The sequence below is a fragment of the Gouania willdenowi genome, chromosome 3, assembly GCF_900634775.1.
Source record: "Gouania willdenowi chromosome 3, fGouWil2.1, whole genome shotgun sequence".
In the NCBI taxonomy this organism is placed as follows: Eukaryota; Metazoa; Chordata; class Actinopteri; order Blenniiformes; family Gobiesocidae; genus Gouania; species Gouania willdenowi.
The window spans coordinates 336,048-359,439 of record NC_041046.1 but is presented as its reverse complement, the minus strand read 5'-3'; the positions used below and the strand labels follow the sequence as shown (position 1 = coordinate 359,439).

General features: G+C 38.5%; 1 protein-coding gene across 1 annotated transcript in view; it reads left to right on the top strand.

Annotated features, from left to right (window-relative positions):
* Positions 1 to 23,392, top strand: part of itfg1 (integrin alpha FG-GAP repeat containing 1) — a 223,503-nt gene that overhangs the window by 75,579 nt on the left and 124,532 nt on the right. Inside the window, exon 10 of the mRNA XM_028441662.1 lies at positions 20,192 to 20,343. Coding sequence (XP_028297463.1) covers positions 20,192 to 20,343 — 152 coding nt within the window. The remainder of the gene's footprint in view (positions 1 to 20,191; positions 20,344 to 23,392) is intronic.

Genomic DNA, 23,392 nt, shown 5'->3' with positions numbered 1-23,392 from the left:
AGAAAGAACCAATCAGATACTCATACATGCAAATCATTTGCTTTTTGGCAGACTTCCTCGTTTTGAACTCAAAATAGGCCATTTATGTGAATTGTATAGATCTGATGAGTTTTTTCTCGGGGGAGAGTTGTTGTCGTCGTCATAGGCTGTTTTTTGCTCCTTGCACGCTGGAGGCTAGATCCATTCCACACATATCTACCATTCCACACATCTACCATCCACAAATGGATGTAATTTCTACATATTACTCTGCAACAGATTAATATGTGAGCGCATAGGCCTCAGCGCTGTGGACGGAGAAGTCACATTAAACTGATTTCACTTGACTGGAAAAACACGTAGACGCTTATCAGATATGTAGGGCCCCATATCTTTCACGTTAAGTAATCATTTAATCGACCAATAAACATTGAATCCACTGAAAGTGACATAATGTGAATGAAACGCCATCAGCATGAAGGGGCTGTTCATTCATTTCCCACCCTGCACCGCTCTTGCTCCAGAGCTAAACTCGCGTGGAATCGGCCACCATCAGCTTCACCCATTCAGAATGTTTATTATGAACATCTCATCAGTGCTACAGAAGATCTGTGGGAACAAGTTGTGTGTTGTTGTGGACCAGAATGTAGAGTCTGAAACATTGTCTTTTCTTGATAACTTGATAGTTTCAAATATTCTGGCCCTTAGTGGTGAAACAACTGATGCATCTTGTCTATTTATTTTTGTCTAATCACCTGGAATAATATCATGAGGATAATTTAAATTAGGTTATTTTAAATTAAGTTGATTAAAACTTAGTAAACCTGCTCATATTCAGCAAACCATTGATCCCTGAGGGGAAATATGGTGACATTATTGCTGCTCTCATTCGAACATCTTTATATGACATATTAATTAGCATTTACACATAGTTTTAAGTTACTCTTTTATTTTGACATACATTTCTGTTTAATTATGGTTTTATTATTATTATTATTATTATTATTATTAATATAATAATAATTTTGTTTCTTCACGGGAGTTGAAAACCAAAACAATACTTTCAAAAAAAAAAAATGGATAAAATATTTATTTTAAAAAAAAAAATAAAAAAAAAACACCCTATGATGGAAGTGCAGTGCAGCTGAGAACAAAGCAAAAGCAGGGGAGAAAGAAAGAGTGGCTGGTAAAAGGCTCATGGATCATCAAAGAAAGCTTGAGAGGCTTGTCCAGACCAAAAGAGGAAAGAAACAAGGCAAATGATGGAAACTGTTAAAAGAACTATAAAACCAGTAGCTCAACAGCAGTGGTGTTAAGTAACAAAGCGAAAAACAGTACAAATATTAGGTATTTTTACTTTAACGTCACACTTCTTTATATATATTTTTATTGTTATTCACAAACCACAACTTGAGTGGTGTGAATACATTTTTTGCGTTATTGTACTCTTCAGAGTGTTCAAGATTGCTTAATTTGTGTGTTCTCTGGTAGAGGATCCCCCTAGATCCCCCTACGATGGATTATTTTATCACCTTTTTCATGCCTTTGGTGTTTTTATGATATCTTCATGTCTCATCCTGTCCATGACCCCCTTGTTTCTTCCTTCTCCCACGTGCACACGTGACATTGTTCCCGGGCATATTGAGCACACTGCTAAACAGACCTTTGAAGGGTAGAAACAAATGAGGATCTGAAGAACCTGAAAAGTGAGACATGGGTTGTTTTGCTTTTGGGTTTTTTTTATTTTCAGACTATATACGTGTTCATATTTAACATTTTAAATTATATGTTCAATAACAATTAGAGCAGGGCTCGAAAAATTTAAAAGATTTGTAGGATAACCACTAACTGCAGGGGTTTTGGCTGACAGTCAGAGCAGTCTGATTCAAACATCTGAGAAAAATAAATACAGAAAGCATCATGTAAAATGACTACTGATTTGTTGAAGCAGAGCCTAACAGGTCAAGAAGCAGATTTATAACTAGAGGGTTTCCCGGTTCATTGTAAATGAGAACTGGTTCTCAACTGACCTTACCTGGTAAAATAGAGTTAGTTTAACTAAAAAGGCAGTGCAGGACCCGTAACATCAACTGCTCCTCAGAGAAATGCTAAATGCACCTGTATATCTGTGACGGTGAAGTCATCATCTTTTTCTTCTTCTGTAGACACTAAAAGATGGGTCAGTGCTGCTCTCCTTCATACCAACCATGTTTACATTTATTTTTTAGCCCCCTTTGTTTTGGGCACAATCAGATGAGACTGAAGAAAAGTCTCTTTTACAGTTGAATGCCCCACTTGTTATTAGCTGAACACTTTGCTGCTTTATGCCATTAAATGTAAATTAGTGACGTTCACTATGAAACAACATTTTTCAAAGACCAGAGTCATGACATACTATGACAAAGAAAATGATTACCTTACCCTAGACTCTTCCTCACATCTGTGTATGAAGCCCTATAGAAATGAATCTGTATTTCTATAGCCACTGCACGTTTCAACTGCATAAATGTAAAGGAATAAAATGTCAGATACTGTCTATTATTTAGGTTTTGGTGGACAGTTCTAAGTGCAAAAAGATCCCTGAAAGTAATATACTTTTTCGGTCATCAGTTTGGAAGAATTTGTATCAAATGCATTGTTAATGTAATCATTGTATAAGCTTTATAGATGGCATGTCATGAGTCATGACTGTGCTTCCTAAAACCATCTAAATCTAATCTTTCTCAGAACTTGGACAGGAAACATCATAGCCATTCTGTGTTTAGCTCCTTTTCGCTTTATTGTTTATGTCAATTGCATTTTATGTGTTCAAGGTCTAATACTTCATTGTGGTTCATCCATGATTGAGCTGCATGCTCATTAAACTGTATTTCATTAATGTATCTGGACATGTAAAAATGAGTCGAGTAGAAAGCTGGAAACAACAATATTTTACCAATAGAAAGAGGGAGAGAGAGAGAGAGGAAGGCAGAAATTGAAAAGGTGAAGGAGAGTTTGAGTCTTTTTTTTCTCACTGGAAGTTTGACACAAATAACACAACAAAGCTGATGAGGCCTAAAAAGAAAGGAGGATGAACTGGAGGTGAAGAAAATGTGTTATTGTATACAGGCAATACTGTGATTGTTATAGATACCTTTGAGAGTGGGTCATTCCTTAAGAACATTCTGTCTTCCCTTCCTGCAGCCTCTACCAAAACTCTGTCTCTTTCTCAGCAGCTGCTCAGGGCCTTTGCTCCTTTCAGAACGACAGGGGGCTTCTAACAACTTCTCTGCTTCAGTCTCTGTGCCTGCAGCAATCCTGACCACTTTCATTGCACTCTGCTACCTCAGTATTTAAATCCACTCAAAGTATCTGTGACACAAGGGGATAGACCTGTGCATCAACCAAACTGTTGGTCGTTACTTGTGTGGGATTTCTAGGTTTTCTTTAGCAAGACAGAAAGTAGAAAAGTTGGCCAAGAATAAACCAGATACTTGCAAAATATGATATATTTGAACTGGTTTCCACTCTTCGAGAAAAGCAGCACATTTTAAAAATGTCTTTAATTTTCCTCCAGTGAAAGCAGTGAAAGATGTGTTTTAGTTTCAGAAAACCATATACTGCCATTTTTATCTTGACATACTTTGAATGTGACACAAATGCTTAAGTAATAAATATGCTTACATTTTTTTTTCTTAAACCTGAATGTGTTGTTTAAAAAGCATGAAGAATTGTTATTTATTTCACAATCACAATTTAATACACATATAATCTCCGAGAGCAACCATTGTTTTACTAGTGCAAGGCATCATGGGTAATGGCAGTTTGTTCCGAGCCGTTTACACGCTGCTTTTAGGTGGGAAAATTTCATAAAAATTCCCCATTGTGCTGCTTTTTGGTGTCATTTTAAGTAAAAGGAAAATAAAGGGAGTGATGTGAGTCTACAGAGGTTTCTACATGAGAAGAAAAGATGGAAGGAGTGGAAAATAACTTGACGCGCACTACAGAACCTGCAGCATTGATGCAAGAGCTCAATTAGACTAAACTAAAGCCACATACAGTGCAACAGTTTATTTCACACAGACCTACAATGCGTCCTCAAATCTGCTGAATCCTGCACTAGTCGTTAAACCTGATATGCAGATTTTCTGAGAATTCTATGTTCATGTATCATTTTTTTTGAAACACAAAAAAAATAAATTTATTATGCTCTACTGCCGGTGATCATTCATCTACGTCAATGTATACAAGTCCCGTCTTCGTCCTATAGATATACAAATGAAAACAAGCACCAAGATCGCCCAGCAATTAGGCTTTGACTTCCTGGCCAGAATAGGGGGCCACATCCCGGCGGGGCGGTCTGGCTTGGCCTCTGGAGGGGGCCCTGGCTTTAAAGAACTGAAGCCCGTGGCGCAGGCGGCATCAGCAAAGGGCGTTCTGGGGCGCCGGGGGGGCTAGGTTGGGGTGCCTGGGGGCCGGCGGTGGGACTCTTAGCGGCCCCCTGGTGCCTTATGCGGCTTGGGGTGTGGTCGTCCGCCCTGGGCGGGCTGCTCCTGGTGCTGCATCCATTCCGGGTCCTCCTGGCATGGGGTCGGGTCCCTGCTGGCTCTGGGCTCGCCGGCGGGTGCCCGCCGGCTGCCCGTTCGGCGTGGCTCTGGTCGTCTGCTGGGCGTGGGCTTCGGCTCCTCCGCTGGGGTCTCGGGCGGGGAGTTCTCTGGGCCCTCCCCTCGGGGGGCTGGGCGCGGGGGTGTGGGTGGTGGTGGGGGGTGGGGGGTTGGGGGTTGGGATCGGTGGCGTGGTGCGCTGGGTCCTTGGCTCCTTGGGGCCTTCTCGGGTGTGTATGGGGGGGCAATGGCTGCCTCTCGGCTTGGGATCTTGGGGGCGTTCGGGGGGCTGCTTGGCCGTGGGGTGGTCGCCGGGGGCCCCTAGATTTCCCGCTCTTTCTACTGGCCCGACTGCTTCTTCGGGCCCGGGGGCATCTCATGGGTTTTGCAGTAGCGGTTCTTGGAATCACATTTGTCATGGACGCACTGGCCTCGGGCTGTGGGATAACACTCATACTGGGCTCAACCATAGACACGTTGTTCCCAAATACCTGTTTTATGGAATTTCCACTCACTTCCTCCTCTGCTCACAGCCACCACCATTATTCCTAAGCCGCACACTGGTCACCAGACTGGCTTGATAACACAACAATAAGCACAACATACACAACCACAATTTCACATCGCATCACTTGAAACTTATTGACTATTCCCCACCCATTCGTTTTCCTATCTTGTATCCCTCCTCCCTGTTAACTCCCCCCCCCCACCCCCCTCACCCTGGTGTAACACTGCCCTCTCTTTTTTACATCCTCCCTTTAATAAAGTATTTACCCTTCCCTAGGGAGAGCTGGTGATGGTCACAATTATGCAATGAAATAAATTCATTTATTTAATTGCAATAATAAAATATGCATTGCTGTTAAAAGATTGCACTTCTTGTAGTGTTAACCTTCAACAGCATGTGCAGACAAGGTAAAAAAAAAAAAAAAAAAAAAAGGCTTTGACTTCCTGTAGCGGGGCCTGTCAATCAAAGTGAATGCACATGCGTAAACTGTGCACGGAAACGAGGCCGCGCGTCAAAACAGCAAACAGATACAGTATCACTCTGAGCAGCATAGCATCATGAAGGAGCGCTCCGAAACTCCAAAGTTACCCATTCCACAATTGCAAATGTTTTAAGCTTCTTATGTTCCGCGATGCGCATGCACAAACATAGAGGCGTGGCTTCTGGTAGATTGGCAAGGGCAGCGGGGGAAGTAGAGCTGTTGAGGGCGGGACATTGAGACGTTCTTTCAAACTCCGGATATCAGCTAAATGTGCTTGAAATTGCAGGGTCACTGGTTCAAATCCTGCCTGGGCCATCATTGTGGGATGTTGAGCAAGTCCTTTAACCTTAACTGCTCCCAGGGCGCTAGACTGGGGCAGCCCACTGCTCCTCAGGGATCGGTTAAATGCAGCAACAATAAAGGTGATCTATCACCCCAGTTTATCCTTATCCTTATCATTATGCTCAAACACAATCAGGAAAGAAGATAATGACAAATCATGCTACCAGTCAGCACAGCAGTCTGTTAAAAAACACTGTTTTCCAAATATGAGAGATTAGCAACTCGGACTGAAACACTATGAGCTAATGCTCACAAATATCTACAGACCAGTTTATGCTGCTAATTGTGAAATTAAGTCATCGAACAACCTCATCTATCATTTGTTATCCTCATAATGTGTAAAACATTACATTACGTTTCTCATTTTACAGACACTTTTATCCAAAGCAACATACTACACAAGCATTTAGGGTTAAGGGACTTGCTCAACATTCCACAGTGATGGACCAGGTTGGATTCAAAATGGTGACCCTCCAGTTACAGGCCTGCTTCCTTAACTGTTACACAGCCACCACAGAGTAGGATTCTGATCAGAGGAATTATTTGTGATGGCATTATTTGAAAGAAACGCTTACCTTAAACATCTGCTGACAAAATGCTCCCCCTCTCGGTTGCCATAGCAACACAGTTGCCTTAATGCCACATGCACACCACAGACTTTAGCCGACTCGGGCCTTCATTTTGAAGCTCGTTGTAACGTGTATTTTCAGTGTTGCTTATGCTTATCTGGTGGGTTCAACCTGCAAAGGTTGCACAGCCGACATCATTTTTCACAAAAGCTTTAAATGAATGGGGGCTGAAGACGCAGCAACCACTTGATGTCACTACCCAGGAAGCATTGCGACGCAAACAACAATGGCGGCCTACGAGTGGACTTAGTTTTACCATTTTTGTGCTAACTAAGATATTGAGTGATTTTTATATATTTTTTATATACCTGATACTCAATGTATTTGAATTTTATTAAGCCTTATGTCTGCAAAAACGATTGCTAAAGAAATTTTAAAAAATTACACTACACAAAAACAATTAATAAAAAGTAGATTAAATAAACTATCTCCTAAAGTAGTCATAGATCACTGTAGTACATATGTATATACTATATATATATATATATATATATATATATATATATATATATATATATATAGTAAATGATGCATGGTTCAAACTGAAAGTGAAAATCCAAACTAAAAAACAAAAAGTACTCACTGAAAATAAGCAAACCACTGACTAAAGTCATCAGCACGCACACATGACAGGGTTAGAGGAAACAAGACAGCACAATGTTCCCGAAAATACTCCTACTCTTGTGTCCAAGCACTCTTTTAAATAGTGAAGGGAACACATTCAGTAGACGAGGCACACCTGAGTGGAGAAGGAAGAGAGGAAAAGAGCCTATTCATATACTCGGCATAGACATACTGCAAAGATGTGAGTTGAAACAAACAGGATTCCATGACCGACAGAGAGAGGAGGAGAATATCTGTGCTACAATGTCGACATACCACTGTTATTTGATTATAGACATTGATATAGACAGACAAAATATAAACATTAAAAAAAAAAAAAGACATAGGCGGTTTTTATTTGCGTTCCTATATCTGATGTATGAGAAACACAGTTTTCACAATGAAGATGGAACCAGCTGCTCACCGTAGCTGCTCAGACAGTGTTGAGGGCAGCCAGCGTGAGCCACACAGCCTCTTTCTACTGCTTCCAGTAAATCAGTGAGACAGTGGCCAAAAAGATGACATTGACAGCAGGTAGCAGGGGTCTCCACCCTACAGCTGCAACATATGCTCCTACTCTTTTTTTCTGCCTTCAAACCTCAATGTTTTTCCTACAAACACTGCTCTGAAATTCATTGGTTTCTACCACCATCAAGGTAAATATATATATGGTCAAATCAATCCTGAATCAAACTCTTTTGTCATCATATTTAAGAGTAAATGCTTATAATGCATTCATCTAAGGGTACTCCTTCATTTGGGGGTTTTTGGGCCTATCACTGTTTACCAGTCAGTGAGTTTTACCAGCCAGTACTGACCAATAATTTCTGATCACAAAAATTGTTAATTTTTATTTATTTATTTTTATTTTTTTACCATTATTTAACAATTGGAGACAACAATGTTTACAGGTGTTTCTATAACATGATACATTGTTATGAATTCCCAGTTTTTCTTCATTGTGAGGTAAATAGCAAATACATGTAATCTAAATGTGTACAACACATTGTATCTATCAAAGAAGCAGATCAGATTTGTTCAGTAGCCTACCACAGAGAGACCACAGTCAAAATACAGTTTCAGCCCTTACTTTTCTCTACATTAAAAAAACCATGGGTAATAAAGTATTGCAGTTCTACCTCTATCTGTAATTTTATCTGACTTTGGATGGACCAATGATTCACGTTTCTGAAATAATTTTGTCTTTAAGCTGCTCTAACGTCAGCTACACTGGGACATCTCTAGCCTCAGTGAGTTAGAGCATGTGTGCTATGACACAAGCCCCTGCACACTGCAAATTTCATGTTCTTATAGACACAGCATAAAATCTGCATGCAAACACCTTTAACTGAAGCTGGACAGTATCTTAGAACAGTGAGTAGCACAGAGCTGGGTTTGGTTTACAGAGAGGAAGTAGGTTAGTATTCTCTTTGTCGGCCAATATTTGGATTCGTGTTTTGTTCATAAAAATATTTCCTTGTCGTTTAAATATCAAATTCGGCAAGAAATGCAAATGCTAAATAAATAAACATATTTTCATCAAAGCATTCAGAAATAACTAACTGAATAACAATCTGAATATATTCATACATTCAAATCAGTTGCTTTTTAGCAAAATGTGCAGTTTTGAACTCAAAATAGGCTATTTATGTGAAACGTATAGATCCGATGGTTGAGCAGCTTCAATCAGCTTCACCTCCTCAGGATGTTTAATATGAACAACATCTCATCAGTGCTACAGAAGATCTGTAGGAACAAGTGTGTGTTGTTGTGGACCAGATTGTAGAGTCTGAAACATTGTATGTTCATGATAACTTGATAGTTTCAAATATTCTGGCCCCTAGTGGTGAAACAACTGATGCATCTTGTGTCTATTTATTTTTGTCAAATCATCTAGAATATTATCATCGGGATAATTTAAATTAGGTTATTTTAAGTTAAGTTGATCAAAACTTAGTAAACCTGCTCAGATTCTGTAAACCATTGATTCCTGAGGTGTATGCTCTCATACATCTTTATATGACATATGATTATAAATTATGAAAAAGGTGCAGTAAGAATAATCCAGGTCAGTACAATCTATAGATACCTTTCAATTGGAGTTTACATGGTTTTAAATTACATTTTTAGTTTGACATACATTTTTGTTTAATTATGGTTTTCTTTTTTTTATTATTACTATTCTTTTTTTTACTCACATAATTTGAAAACCAGTATTTTCTGGGAAAAAAAAAAAAAAGATAAAATATTAAAAAAATAAAATAAAAAAATCACAATGTGGAAAAACAGAATTTGAAAAAAATTAAATGGAATTTGGAAAATTTTTTATAGTGCCCTATGTAAGTCCTGTTAATGTTTTATTTCACCCAACGATGAAAGTGCAGTGCAGCTGAGAACAAAGCAAAAGCAGTGAAGAAAGAGAGAGTGGCTGTTAAAAGGCTCATGGATCATCAAAGAAAGCTGGAGAGGCTTGTCTAGGCCAAAAGAGGAAAGAAACAAGGCAAATGATGGAAACTTAAAAGGACTAAAAAACCAGTAGCTCAGCAGCAGTGGTGTTAAGTAACAAAGCTAATAACTGTACAAACGTTTGGTACTTTTTCTTTAACATCACAATTCTTCATATATATATATTTTTTATTGTTTTTCACAAACCAATGCCTTATTGTACCCTTCAGAGTCTTCAATATTGCTTAATTTATGTGTTCCCCCCCAGATCCCCCTACGATACATTTTTTTTGTCACCTTTTTCATGCCTTTGGTGTTTGCATGTCTGTATATTATTCACAATCAAGTTGCTTTACTTTACTCAGTCAGTCAGCTCTTAATCAGAGGTCTAAATTTGATTGAAACCACTCTGAGGCCGTTTAATTAAATTATTGTAGAATTCACTTTTGTGTGGCGCTCTGGACTTGGTTTGTGTGCTCACATCGGGCCAAACGGAGCAGGCTTTTTGGGGGAACAAAATGTAAGCGGTTAAAATGCTCCAGGATTTTTCTGTCTGACGACGCCACCTTGACAGCCATTTTCTTTCCACAGTAAACAAACTCATCCACAATGTGCCTCCATATTATTTGAACAGAAACAGATGAAAAAAACAACATTGCAGCAAGCATAAAAAATAATTTATTATTACACTCTTGAAGTGATGTCAAGTTCAATGAGATCAGTTAGTACCTTCTCAACTGCCTGGACGACACCATGCGTGCTTGGGAAAAGTGGATTCCTGGGGAGGAGAGAAGAACTCTCATTAACAGAATCAAAGGAACAAAAGCTTTGAAGAACAAGCTGGAACTAAGAGAGGCGGAGTTTCGTACTGCAAGACGAATCGCAGGTCCAACTTCAGGTGCCAGTAATGTTGCAAACGAGGTAGCACTGAGCCCTGCCCCAGCGCCAACAAACCCAATTGTCAGAATCAAACCAACTGCACTTCCCATCTTCAGTGGTAACAGTAGGGATTACTACAGATTACTACTGCCACGTTTTTTTTTTTTTTCGGAAATTTGACAACTTTTCTTTGCTGCTTGAATAAATCACATTTTTGACAAAGTTAAACCAGAAACTCCAAATACCGAATTTTACTGATGACTATTGGTTGTTGTGATCAAATCGATGAGTCAGGATTTCATTATCTTTTTTTTTCTTTCCTGACTAATGCTCGATTTGAGTAGGCTAACAACAACCCAAGATAAACAGTTATGTATGTATTTTTCGTTTTTATTGTTTCGCATGCTTTGAAACAAAGCAGTCAGCAAGCAAACTGTGCCAGTAGAGGTGATACAATTAGCAGCTTTTCTCCACTCATTCTGGTCTGAAATCAGCCTTAATGCATAATGACAGGCGAAGCACATTTACCATAAAACTCCTGTCTGCAACTACTCCATCCTACCTAGGTGAAATATTTCATATCGTCACTTTTTATTTGTCCTCTATAATAAAATCCTATTCAGATGTGTACAAAATGAGTCCAGATGGCCTTAAAGGAATAAATAACCTTATGTTTTCTGTTATTTATTTTTATGTAAACCTAACAGGACCATGAGAACTAATATCTCCACACAAAGACATCCCAATTGAACCAATCTCATGCATTGCATTAAAACTCTGTTTTCCCTGTGTATTTTCTTTTTTCTCAGGTGTCAATTCTAGTGTAATCTGCAACAGTCATTATAATTCTGTGCACAAAAACCCATTACTTCATTACATGTCTGTTTCTTTTAAATTCACAATGCCTTGGATAGCAGTGTGTTGTCTATCAGTGTAACACCACCACCACCCACGCCACGCCGCAAACCCCATCACCGTCTCCTTCCTGAACCGCAGGCCGCCCACAGTTTAATTTCTTGGCCTAATGAAGCAGGAGCTCTCACTGCCAAGTCGAATCAATAGGAGTCAGTGAACACGGCGTCGCCTTTTCAATTTAGTCATCAGCAAAGCTAGGCAAGCCATTTTACGTCAGGGATCTGTGTTTTCACGCTTGTGTGTGAGCAGTGCAAGTGGCCCAAAAACAACCCATCTGCTTGCTACATTGTCTGATAAAAACCCATTTTTATGCTGTGTATGCAGTGCACCATCATTTACTGCCATTACAGCTGTCAGATTACCTCAGAAGGGGCAAATACCATCATTGCCTTCAATCGTTATTACCATCTGCTAAGGTCCTCCCGTGTGATGTTTAACACGTTAATGCAAGCACACACACACACACACACACACACACACACACAGTTTAAAGGTATAAGTTGACTTTTGAACCAATGAATTGAGGTATTTTAAATAAAGAGCTTTCAGTTTAAGTGGAAGGACGATAAGCCTCTGATTAATCAGTAAACACTCACTTGACATTATTCAAATACCATGCTATACTTGAGGTTTAAATGTCAAAACCTGTGAAGCGAAGCACAACATTTTATTGAAGGATCCTCGCTGTCAAGCCAGCCTCTCTTGTGGCCTCCAATATTTATTATTTGGAATAAACTATGCACTTTTAATATTCACAGATTCCCCCAACAAGTGTTGGGCAATGAGTTAAAACCCAAGAGAACAACTGTTTCATTCTGCTTAGGAAAATGTGCAGCTGTTTACTGATTTACACTTTAGCTCTTTTACTTCCACACACTTTGTATAGTTCATCACAATTATCACATCAAGTACATCCTTATCTACTTTTGTTATTTACATTTTTAAATGTCTGAGAAACATGGATAAGCCTTTATCTGTGGAAATATAAATGATTCTGCTCTATATTATAATTTGACACTGTTCAAATAGTTTTTAATATGTCTGCTTAATTATTGAACAGCTCTTGGTTAAAAATATCTTCAAAGCAGGTTTTTCTGTAAATTAACAGGGGTTTGTATTTTATTTTTGTAACGATCTAACTTCAATTAGAATTTTGGTCTTGGAAATATGATTACTCGCCAGCATGGATTAAAAATTCACTGCTACGGTGATGACACACAACTCTACCTTTTCACAAAAACAATCACCCCTGGCACAGTCTAAATCCTGACAAACTGCCTTTCTGAAATACATGGATGACCACCAAATTTCTCAAACTCAGACAATAAATCAGAAATGATCCTCATTGCTCCTAAATCCCTCCTCCCCTCCGCTCAGGATTTCAACCCTACACTCTCCTTCCAGCCCCACATCAGCCAAATAACTAAAACAGCCTTCTTTCATCTTCGTCCTACTCTCTCCAAACCTGCCGCAGAAACCCTAACCCATGCCTTCATTTCCTCTAGACTTGATTACTGCAATAGCCTCCTCTATGGTCTTCCTTCCACCCACCTACAAAAACTCCACTATGTTCAAAACTCAGCAGCCCGGCTACACACCCAACCTCCTCCAGCGACCACATCACCCCAGTACTTCAACAACTACACTGGCTGCCCATAAAACAGCATTTTCACTTGAAGATCCTGCTCATCACCTACAAATCCCTTAATAACCTGACCCCTCCATACCTTTCTGAACTCCTACAGCACTATCAGCCCTCTCGCTGCCTCCGATCCTCCGACTCCAACCTCCTCACTCCCATTGTCAAATCCAAGCACCATACCCTGGGGGATAGAGCCTTCGCTACAACCGCCCCATCCTCTGGAACTCTCTCCCCCCAAACATTTGTGCCTCAGACTCACTATAATCTTTCAAAGCACAGTTAAAAACCCACCTGTTCACATAAGCATTCAACTAACTCATCTCCTTCATTTATTCTGTTTCCTGTGAAGCGTCTTTGAGTTTTCTTTAAAAGCACTATACAAAACTGATTTATTGTTATTATTATTATTATTATTATTATTATTATTATTATTATTATTGTTATTGTTATTGTTATTGTTATTGTTATTGTTATTATTGTTATTATTATTAGTATTATTAAAACATCTCTTCTCCTACTCGGTGGCGGTAGTCGCATTCCTCTTTGCTGTCACTTTCCCTCTCTACCTCTCCCTGCTGTCTGTGTCTTGTGGATCTAATAGGAGTAGGGTTGGTGCCTACTCTGTGTTTTTTAAACATTCCGGTGCCTAAACCGGTACTTTTAAAAAAAATGAAACCGCATACACTTTGTCAAAATACAACAACCTTTTTTTTTCAGGGCCAAATTGAACACAATATTACCTTAAATAATATATATACAAGTAACACATGGAAATAATAAATAAACAAAAACATTTAAATAATATCAGAATCAGAATCAGAATCAACTTTATTGGCCAGGGGTGAATGAATACACACGAGGAATTTCTTTTGGTGACCTGTGCTCTCTCAGGTAGTATAACATTAAATAATAACAATCAACTAGAATAAAGAAAAATAAATAAAATAGAGAAAAAGAAAAAGAAAAAAGAAGTATAAACATAAATATAAGAGTAGTTAGACTAATATGTGCAAACTAAATAAAAAATAACAAGATAATAATAATAGTAATAATAATAATAATAATAATAATAATAATAATAATAATAATGAAATAAAATAAGAATACAATAATAATAATAATAAGATAATAGTGCAGTAGCGCATTGATGAGTAGTGCAAATAGGTGAACATTTAAATGAAAAAGTTATGTCCATGAACATTCACAGTGACAGGTTGTTCCAGGGTTGATATGTTTAGTTCCAGGTTATTTCACAGTAACAGAAACAGGTCTGACACTCTTTGACTGTTTAGTGATCCATTAAAACAATATTATATGAAACTATATAATAATGGAGATGAATGTTATTATTTAGATTTTATTTGTCATTAATCATTAATAGCCATTGTTAAGAAAAAAAAGTAACTCTTTATTGCAATATATATATTTATTTTTTAAAGCTATAGGGAGCCATTGCAAAAGAGTCAAAGAGCCACATGTGGCTCCTGAGCCGCAGGTTGCAGTCAACGGTTGAGATAGCCAATCTGTTACATTACTGTGTAAATGCAAAACTTAGCCTTTTAAATCTGGTGTTAAAGCTTAGGTTCAACAGTTTGTTTACAAACACGACTTGTTATGAGCTTAACATTAAACAGAAAGTCAGCAGACACTGAGTTGAAGTATAAGACATAGCTCATATTTTGTTGTCACACGTTGAACGGCAATGATGTTTGCTAAGTGGAACAACTGTCATCATCTGTGATGATGTGCGCCACACTAACAGCGCTGGGAGCGACACTCACTTCAATTTGTCCGGGGAGGTCGTCACTGGCTGCTGCTGCTGTTGTTGATGTGCTTAGCTACGGGTCATGTAGGTTATCAAACACGGTGCATTGTTCGGCTTTTAAGTAAACTTCATGTGGTCTTTTATCCTCTTGCTATAAGTTTTAAGCAACGGGTGTTTTGAATCTGCTAAGTAGCGGCACTGACGCCACGATCAACAACTAGGGAGGTGGCGGGGCACCGAAATGAGGCACTGAAATGTACGTTCTTATTCGGTCTGGTTACTACCGTTTACGTAGGAATCGGTGCCATATTGGTACCGTGTTTCGGTACCCAACCCTAAATAGGAGCCTCTCTCTGCATTCATCCTACTAAAATTATGGACTTGGATCAGCTGGTTTGTCTACTCTATTGGAATATTTCAACAAGGAGAGAGGGCAATGGGAGAGTCCGTAACTCCTGAGGATGTTTAAGACGTCCACCAGACCAGATTGGAATTATGATAACAGGACTTTCGCAGATTGGAATTGGTATTTTCCTGATTTATAGTAAGTTCGGATTACATTGGCAGAATTATTGGAAGCCGCTAGTCATCGATGGAGAAGGCCGAACTCTCAGATAGAATCCACCGTGGTGGAACTTTAAGGAGGAGTGGAGAGTTTGGGTCAAGGGAGATGGCCACATTATTGGATTATTGAATGACCAGGGACAATAGGGCTGGTAGTCAAATGTTGCGACTAGCCCGTCTGAAAACATCTATGCAACTATCTTCTCATCATCAGCCCCCCTGAGAACAGCCTGCTCAAGGTTGTCTCAATCTCAACCTTGGATGTATGCAGATCTGATGCTCCACCTCCGCTCCTCTCTCCTCCCCCATCACCACCTGGACTTTCTGTCTTCTGAATCAGACCTTCCAAGGTCATCATACCACCTGACTGTCAGAGTGAAAGCAAAGGTTTTATTTTGTCTAATGCCTCCACCATCCCACCTCCCACCCCCCTCCCATCCAAGCGAAAGGAAGTTGTCCGTGGAGCGCCCAGAGGCTGCTTGCCCAGGGCTGCATGCCCAGGGCTGGAATCTTCTCACCCTCTCTGCCCTGGCCCCGCCTCCAACACCCCCTCCCCCTCTTGTGGTGACCCACAGTTCTCCCGCTCCTGTGTCTTCATGTTATAAGTGTTATATATGTGATTGTCTTTTCATGTTTTTCTTGGACGGAATGAAACTGAAATTAAATTTTGTTGCTCTGTATTATGTGCAATGACAAATAAAGCTGATTATGATTGCTATTAACTCATTGCCATTGACGTAAACATCATTTCAAAGCCAAACGCTTGCTGCCAATGACGTATATATACTTCAATTGTGTTTTTCAATGGGGGTTGCTTGGAGAATATCATGAATATCAGCCTTGTACTATGATGTAGTGACCAACTGGTGCCATTTAGGTGGTAGCAGTGCACCTTTGGACGAGAGATTAGCCGTGATGTGCAGAGGTCAGATGAAGAGGAAAAGAGTTGATCAAGGAGAAAATGGTGCAACGAGAGAAGACATCAGCTCACAGCAGTGCACACTCGAACAGAGCAGAGTTTTTGTTTTTTTAATAGAAGGAAACCAATGTTGAGGTGTCTCTAAAGCAAAAAGAAATTGCTTCAAAGTCACTGACAGTTTTTTCAGAAAAATATTTTTTTTCTCAGCTTTTTGTTCAGAAACTGGCATTTTGTGTTAAACTTACCTATAGTCTACTGCTGATTACCTTTACTTGTTTACTCTACTTCTATTTTTTACTAAAAATATTAACTCTGTGTGATTTGTGCATCAAAAAAGCAGCTCTAGTAACTGACATGGTTTTTTCCTGTTAGTTTGGAGCGATTCCAAAAGTTGTTTTTGAATGAAAACTGATCTTTATAAAGGTGTTAAAATATTATGGACAGAAGTATCTGTTTGTGATCAGCATGCGTTTGGTGTTGTGGACCCTTCAGTTCCTGTTGTTTGAGCTTGATTAAATGTATATATTGATGTTATTTTCATTATATTGTTTATTGTTTTTCCTTGAAAACAGCTGCTTTCTCTCTTTGGGCCCATTTTGCATAATCTTTATGTACATGGAGACAAAAAAACTGTAATTTCCATTTTTAATCAGCAGCTATCTTACCAGCACAGAGCCAACAGATGAGTCTCTTTTGACTTGTGCACTAGACTCACATGGGTTTATTTAATGTTGACTGGCTGTTGTGGGTATTCTCTACACTTTTCCATCCTCCTCCTCCTTTAATTAGTGTTAGAAAAGGGCAAATATCAGCACTGCATTCCTGATAAAGCTGGTGGCCAGAAAAGGACCTGTTCCATCTTAACAGAGAATAGCAGTGTTGAGCGCAAACAAAACCACTCCAGATTAAGAAAAGTCACATGTGAAATAAATAGCTTGACAGTCATTTTGGCAGAAAGGGTTTGGAGATGAACAGTCATTATTACAACAGATATGTAAAAAAACATTTACATATCACTTACCTCTTTTTGCAAGTTTATACTTAGGATTTGTCTTTGCTAAAACAAATACATACAAAAATACAACAGTAAAAATTGAAGTAAATAAAAAGTGATTCTCGTATTGGGTTTTCTATGAATTAAAAGGCTTTTTTGTTTCTTTTTACGTTTCTAGTTGTCTCTGATATATTTTGGATGGATGTATTGATGGTTGGTTTCTCACTAATTCCACTTAACTAAACTAGCTACCGGCTGACGGCCAAGGAGAGAAGAAAGAGTTCCTGTACGGTGTTTTATGACAGCATGGCCTATAATGGAGCAGGCATTTTTTTTTTATCAGTTTGTTCAATAATTTCACTTTTAATTGCTTGGATTTGTAATGAAAATTAACACATTGTGTAAAAGGAGGGAATTGTTTGCAAGTTCAATTATCAGTAGTTTGCGTGGCTAGTAATATACCACATTGTTTAAAAATGCAATAAAACGTGTAAAATTAGCTAAGTAACCAAACTGAGACTGTGAAACAATTGTAAACCTTCAATTTTAGGTTAGTATATAACTGCATGTCATCTTTTCAAATGATTGAATACTGACATTGGTGTCTTGTTCTTCTTGTGTGAAAGTTCACGTAAGGTGAACTAAATGTTAGTGGCTTGAAATTAGATCCTTAAATATTGTAATGTTGTATTTGAGTGTGTATTAACAAGACATGATAATTGCATCATTCACAGTTGGAAATAAATAATGAAAAATCTAAAAATATATTTATAGATAAAGCTATAACCTTCAAAAATACAGGCTGTGTTTCTTTACTGGATAAGGGCTGATGGACATACTTTTTTTTTCTTTCTTTCTTTTTTCCCTTTTGCTCTCTATTTTCCTTTAGTCCATCTTGCTTCTTACCCAGTACATTTATTGCTACTATCATTTCAAATGCATCTAATGAGTGCCAGGCATTATGAAAGGTTCAGGTCATATCTTAATAATAATAATCATACTTTTAAAAAGATTCTATTTAATTGGTGGTTTATTGTTGTTTTATTTCAACCTTAGCGTAGAGAGGTAATTTATTAGTGTTCTCAACTGATCATGGCTAATGCTGAGTCAGCCTAACTTGGTGTCTTGTTCTTTCTTTTGCATAATTTGCTGACAGATAAACCTGAGCATCTTGGGCCTCCATCTGTTGTGCTATTGGGCATCCACCCCTCTTGTTTTATACCACAATGTTTTAAAGAAAGACATTTTACACCTGCATTTCTTTAAGGTCACCATTTACTATTGAAATGGTCAAACCAACTGGATTAGCGGAATAATCACAACTGCTTTAACAACTACATATCATCCAGTAGGAAGCGGGCAGCATGTATCATACTCTCCACAGCCAAAAATGATTATGTCATATTCTATAAATGCAGGAACTGGTAATAGGCTCTGCCACAGCAGTCACACACACATCTCAAATCTCTGCTGACCTTTGAGTGTTAACTGTTTGATCAACATTGTCGTTTTCATTTGGCCTATTCATAGTAAAATGAAATTATTCTCCTGCCATGAACCTCAATATAATATATACCGATCATTCACTGCAGGAGTGAATAATGTTTATGATAACGCATCCTGTGTGTGCTTCACCTTTCATTGTAATGGTAATAACGCCATGTTGTCCTTTGGACAACATGGCGTCGACTGTAAAACAACAATTGAGCTAAATATAAATGCAGCAGGGTTCTCACCAGGGATTATTCTCAGCATAGGGGGATTGCATGCGCCATTGGCACAGACAATATTAAAATGTATAACTCTCTGAGGGCCAAATTTAGTGAAGTAAAGCCAAAGTTGGGTTTAGTTTTAGTTTTGTTGTTTGTTTCAGCCTTACCTTAAAGCTAAAAGTTATTTGTTGAATAGGTGAAGGGTCATGATGAATGTAGAGACAAGGACTAATATTTTATTCAAAAGATTTATTCCAAGATGCACTTTTCAAATTTAAATGAGGTATTATATACCTCGGGTAAAGACGGGCATCTGAGCATATCGCCTGTTTTAAATTGACAGTGTGGCTGATGTATGCACTTCTCGGTTATGGAGATTAAAAAGAGAGTTTAAACAACTCGTGCACATTTGAAAGTGCCTTTTGTGTCCCAGTGTGCAACAATTATAAAAACGGTATTGATTAAAAAAGAAGAAACAACAGCAAATCCTCCCTACGTTGTTGAAAACTGAACGTAGTGGGTGCCATTTCTCCGTAGGAGAGCAAAATTACAACGTTGGGGGCCCCTACGCTCTACAGCGCTGGCAAGAACCCTATGCAGTATGCTTAAATAAATATGGAAAGCTCTGAATCCTTTCAATATTTTCTCCTCTCTTACACATCATTACATGATGCATATTGTATTCTAAATCAAAGCCACAAATGTTTGTTAGAATTATTTTTTTTGCACTGTGACTTATATTGATGATATGTCCAGGTAGTAAAATAGTTAGTATATTGATAATGACTATGGTGACGTAGTCTTTATGGGATAGTCGGCAAACTGCAGGATATTTGTGCTGTTTTGCTTATTTAAAATGACTGAAAGGTTAGTTTGAGACATTTTCCATTTCATTCTTCACCTTTATTTTCTATTTCATGTATGATTAGTTACAGATTGCAAAAACTAAATAATATATGTTTGGGAATCAATCTGTAATTTTTCCTGTAAGTGCAATAGAAATGTTGTGTGTGTTTTAGTTGCCAGTTAAAATTGCAATATGCTTGTGTTTGATTTTTTCAGAAAAATGAATGTACTGTATTTTTTAATATTAAAAAATGTTGGTCATTGGTCAAATTAGAAATGTGTAAATTATTTATGTCTTTGTTGGGACCCAACGTATTGAGTTGATAAAGACAGAAGAAATAAAAAATCTACAAACAGATAATTTTTAGTGGATCTGTTTCTGCAGGTGGTGACTGTCCTGGCAGACTTCCAGTGGAGAGGCACACTTTGGGGCTTTGTGCCGGGGACACCTAGCCAGCCCTTGACACTGCATCATGGGGACTACAACCTGGACGGCTTCCCCGATGCTCTCGTGATCCTCCGCAACACCAGTGGAAGGTAAGAGAACAGCATTCATTGTGTATATGTAGACACATCGTGTGCTTATCCCGTCTGTCTCTGCATGTACTTTTTGTCGCCGTGTGTGTCTTCCTGGTTTGTGTGTGTGTGTGTGTGTGTGCGCATGTGTGTGAGGTGGTGTTCCAGGGCTCAGCTCTAGAGCAATCCAGAGCTTCACGTCGGGATTGTGTGTGCCTGTGATTGTAATGACACAGCTCAGCTGTTCACTCACTGTGCTGCCCTGTGGGGCCCACCTACTATGACTGGGCGTGTCTTATCTGCTCCAGGAGCAACAGCCATAATCAAGGCCCTTTTTCAAATTTCCCCCATCGTGGCAGGTCAGCAAAAGCTTGGGGATTTCGTTACACTTTAATAAAGAGGTTTAATCATGTAGAATTTCACTTAGATCATGACTGCAAATTGTTCTTGGAATGGCTGTAATATCCATTCCTTAAAGCTCCACCCAACTTATGTGTTTGTGCCTGAGTAGTTTTGATAAAATGCATGTATACTTTACAGGGTTCTCACCAGCGCTGTAGAGCGTAGGGGCCCCCGATGTTGTTATTTTGCTTCTCTACGGAGAAATGGTGCCCCCTACGTTTTCTGTTGTGCTATCCTTTTTTAATTGGTACCGTCGTAATAATTGTTGCACACTTGGACACAAAAAGGACTTATAGGCGTGCGTAGGTTGTTTAAACTCTCTTTTTAGTCTGAATAATTGTTTGGGCATAAAGAGACATCGGCTTCATTCTGGTCGGACAGGTTTGGGCCGAGTTCGTGCGTGTTCCAATATTACTGCAGATCCCACAAAATACCTCATTTTAATTTGAAAATCGTGTCTTAAAATCAGTTTTTTGAATAAAATATTATTTATTGTCTATACAGTGTGTGTGAGTATTTATTAGTGAAGGATATATATATATATATATAGTAACCAAGCATGCTAACTACATTCATCATAACCCTCACTAATTCAACAAAAAACTTTTAGCTTTAAGGTAAGGCTGGAACAAAGAACAACAAAACCAAACCCAACTTTATCTTTACTTCACAAAATTTGGCCCTCAGAGAGTTATACATTTTAATATTGTCTGTGCCAATGGCGCATGCAATCCCCCTATGCTGAGAAAAATTCCTGGTGAAAACCCTGCTGCATTTATATTTAGCTCAACTGTTGTTTTACAGTCGACGCCATGTTGTCCAAAGGACAGTTTGCTGCTGTTGCTTTCATTATTACCATTACAATGAAAGGTGAAGCACACACAGGATGCGTTATCATAAACAATATTCACTCCTGCAGTGAATGATCGGTATATATTATATTGAGGTTCATGGCAGGAGAATAATTTCCCACTATGCTGTGAAAAATTCCTGGCGAGAACCTTGCTTCACGTAATTAAATTACACCTTAAGACTGTATAAATACATTGGAATCAAATCAAACTTTATTTATGGAGCACATTTCATGCACGAGGCAACACAATGTGCTTCACAGTCAAGAACAAGTCATCTCAATGATCACTTGAAAATTCAAAATACAATATACATATTCAGATTAAAAGTTCAAAATAAAATATCCACATAAAGTAGATCACACAACACATGCACACAAACAAACATACACTGAAAGCAGGCATCAACATTTAACCATAAAATGTTGCAAAAAGTAGAGTTTTCATTTTGCTTTTAAAAGTTATAGTTATAAGTCATACGGTAAGTCTGACTGCCATCTACTGACATGGAGGAATATTTAATGACTTCAAGATGACTGACTACTTACCTACAGGATTGATTTTTTAATCCCTCGCTCTATTTTATAATTGCTGATAATAACAGCGTGCCATAGTAGTTGTTTTTTTTTTTTTTTTTCCTCAAATAAATTGATAATATTGGTAAGATTCTAAAATATTAAGATAAATAGCTGCTTCAGTTTAAAGTCAGCATGGCAAAAACAAGAAAAACTATTGCAATATTTCATAGTATTTTTTAAGGTAGGCTACAGTTAGGAAATTATAGTTGACTGTAATTTGTTACAACTTTGTATTTAATAGCTTTACACTTCCAAGCAATGGTAGGCTTACTGAACAAAATAATGTGTGTGTGTGTGTGTGTACAGAATAGTATGTCTATTAGTAGCAAATATCAATGGGGAGATTAAAGAGCTATTGTCTGCACTAATTTCACGGTCTACCAGTCAATGGCGATAACTATACGTTGTACTCCACAGTGGGGGGATGTGCAGGGTCTGTTTTCTCTTCTGGCCAATTGTAATATATGTTACTAGTGCAGTGCACGTAGGAAGTATGTCTTGCTAGAAAAGTGGGAGGTTAAGTATCCTTTTCATGGATGGTTTACATGGGAGCTTTAATTCCTCTTTAATTCAGAATAAAAATAAAATCCTTTTTAAACTGACCTTGTAAACACTTAATTCCACTTTAATTCTGAATTACACACACACACACACACATGCGGACGATTCATCCACCCAGGACAGGCTGCCCTCGGCCGAACACCGTCCGCCCTCTGCCCTGCTGTCCACAGAGTGATTGGCTCTGGTGCACCCACAGGCTGCCTCTAACCCGACCAACTGTGCCGCATCACAAAGACTCAATCCACAGTGATGTCATCATTTCTAAAATAAAATTAAAAAAATGATTAACGTTACCATTGCAGTCCAAACAAATCCCACATTGCCCCCCTTTGAACCAAGCAGCAGCCATGTTGAAAGTCTCAGGTCAACCTGAGCCTGATTTGCAGAGATATTTGAGGAACACACACACAGACAGATTAGAGATTCTTTGCTTTATAGATAGATGAGTGGTTTGAGTGGGGAGCAAAAACCTACTCTTGGAATGATCAGATGTTTCTGTGCAATGTTTTTAACTTAATGATTTATTGACCAAATGACTATTTTTAGACGGTTTCTAGTACAGTAAAGAATCGAGAAAGTGCTGAATGTAAAAAATGCTCCCTTGATAGGCGCTCCTTTGACCTCACTCTGAGTGATTCAGTGCATTAGCTGGGAGATGCAGAGGCCCACGCTATTCAT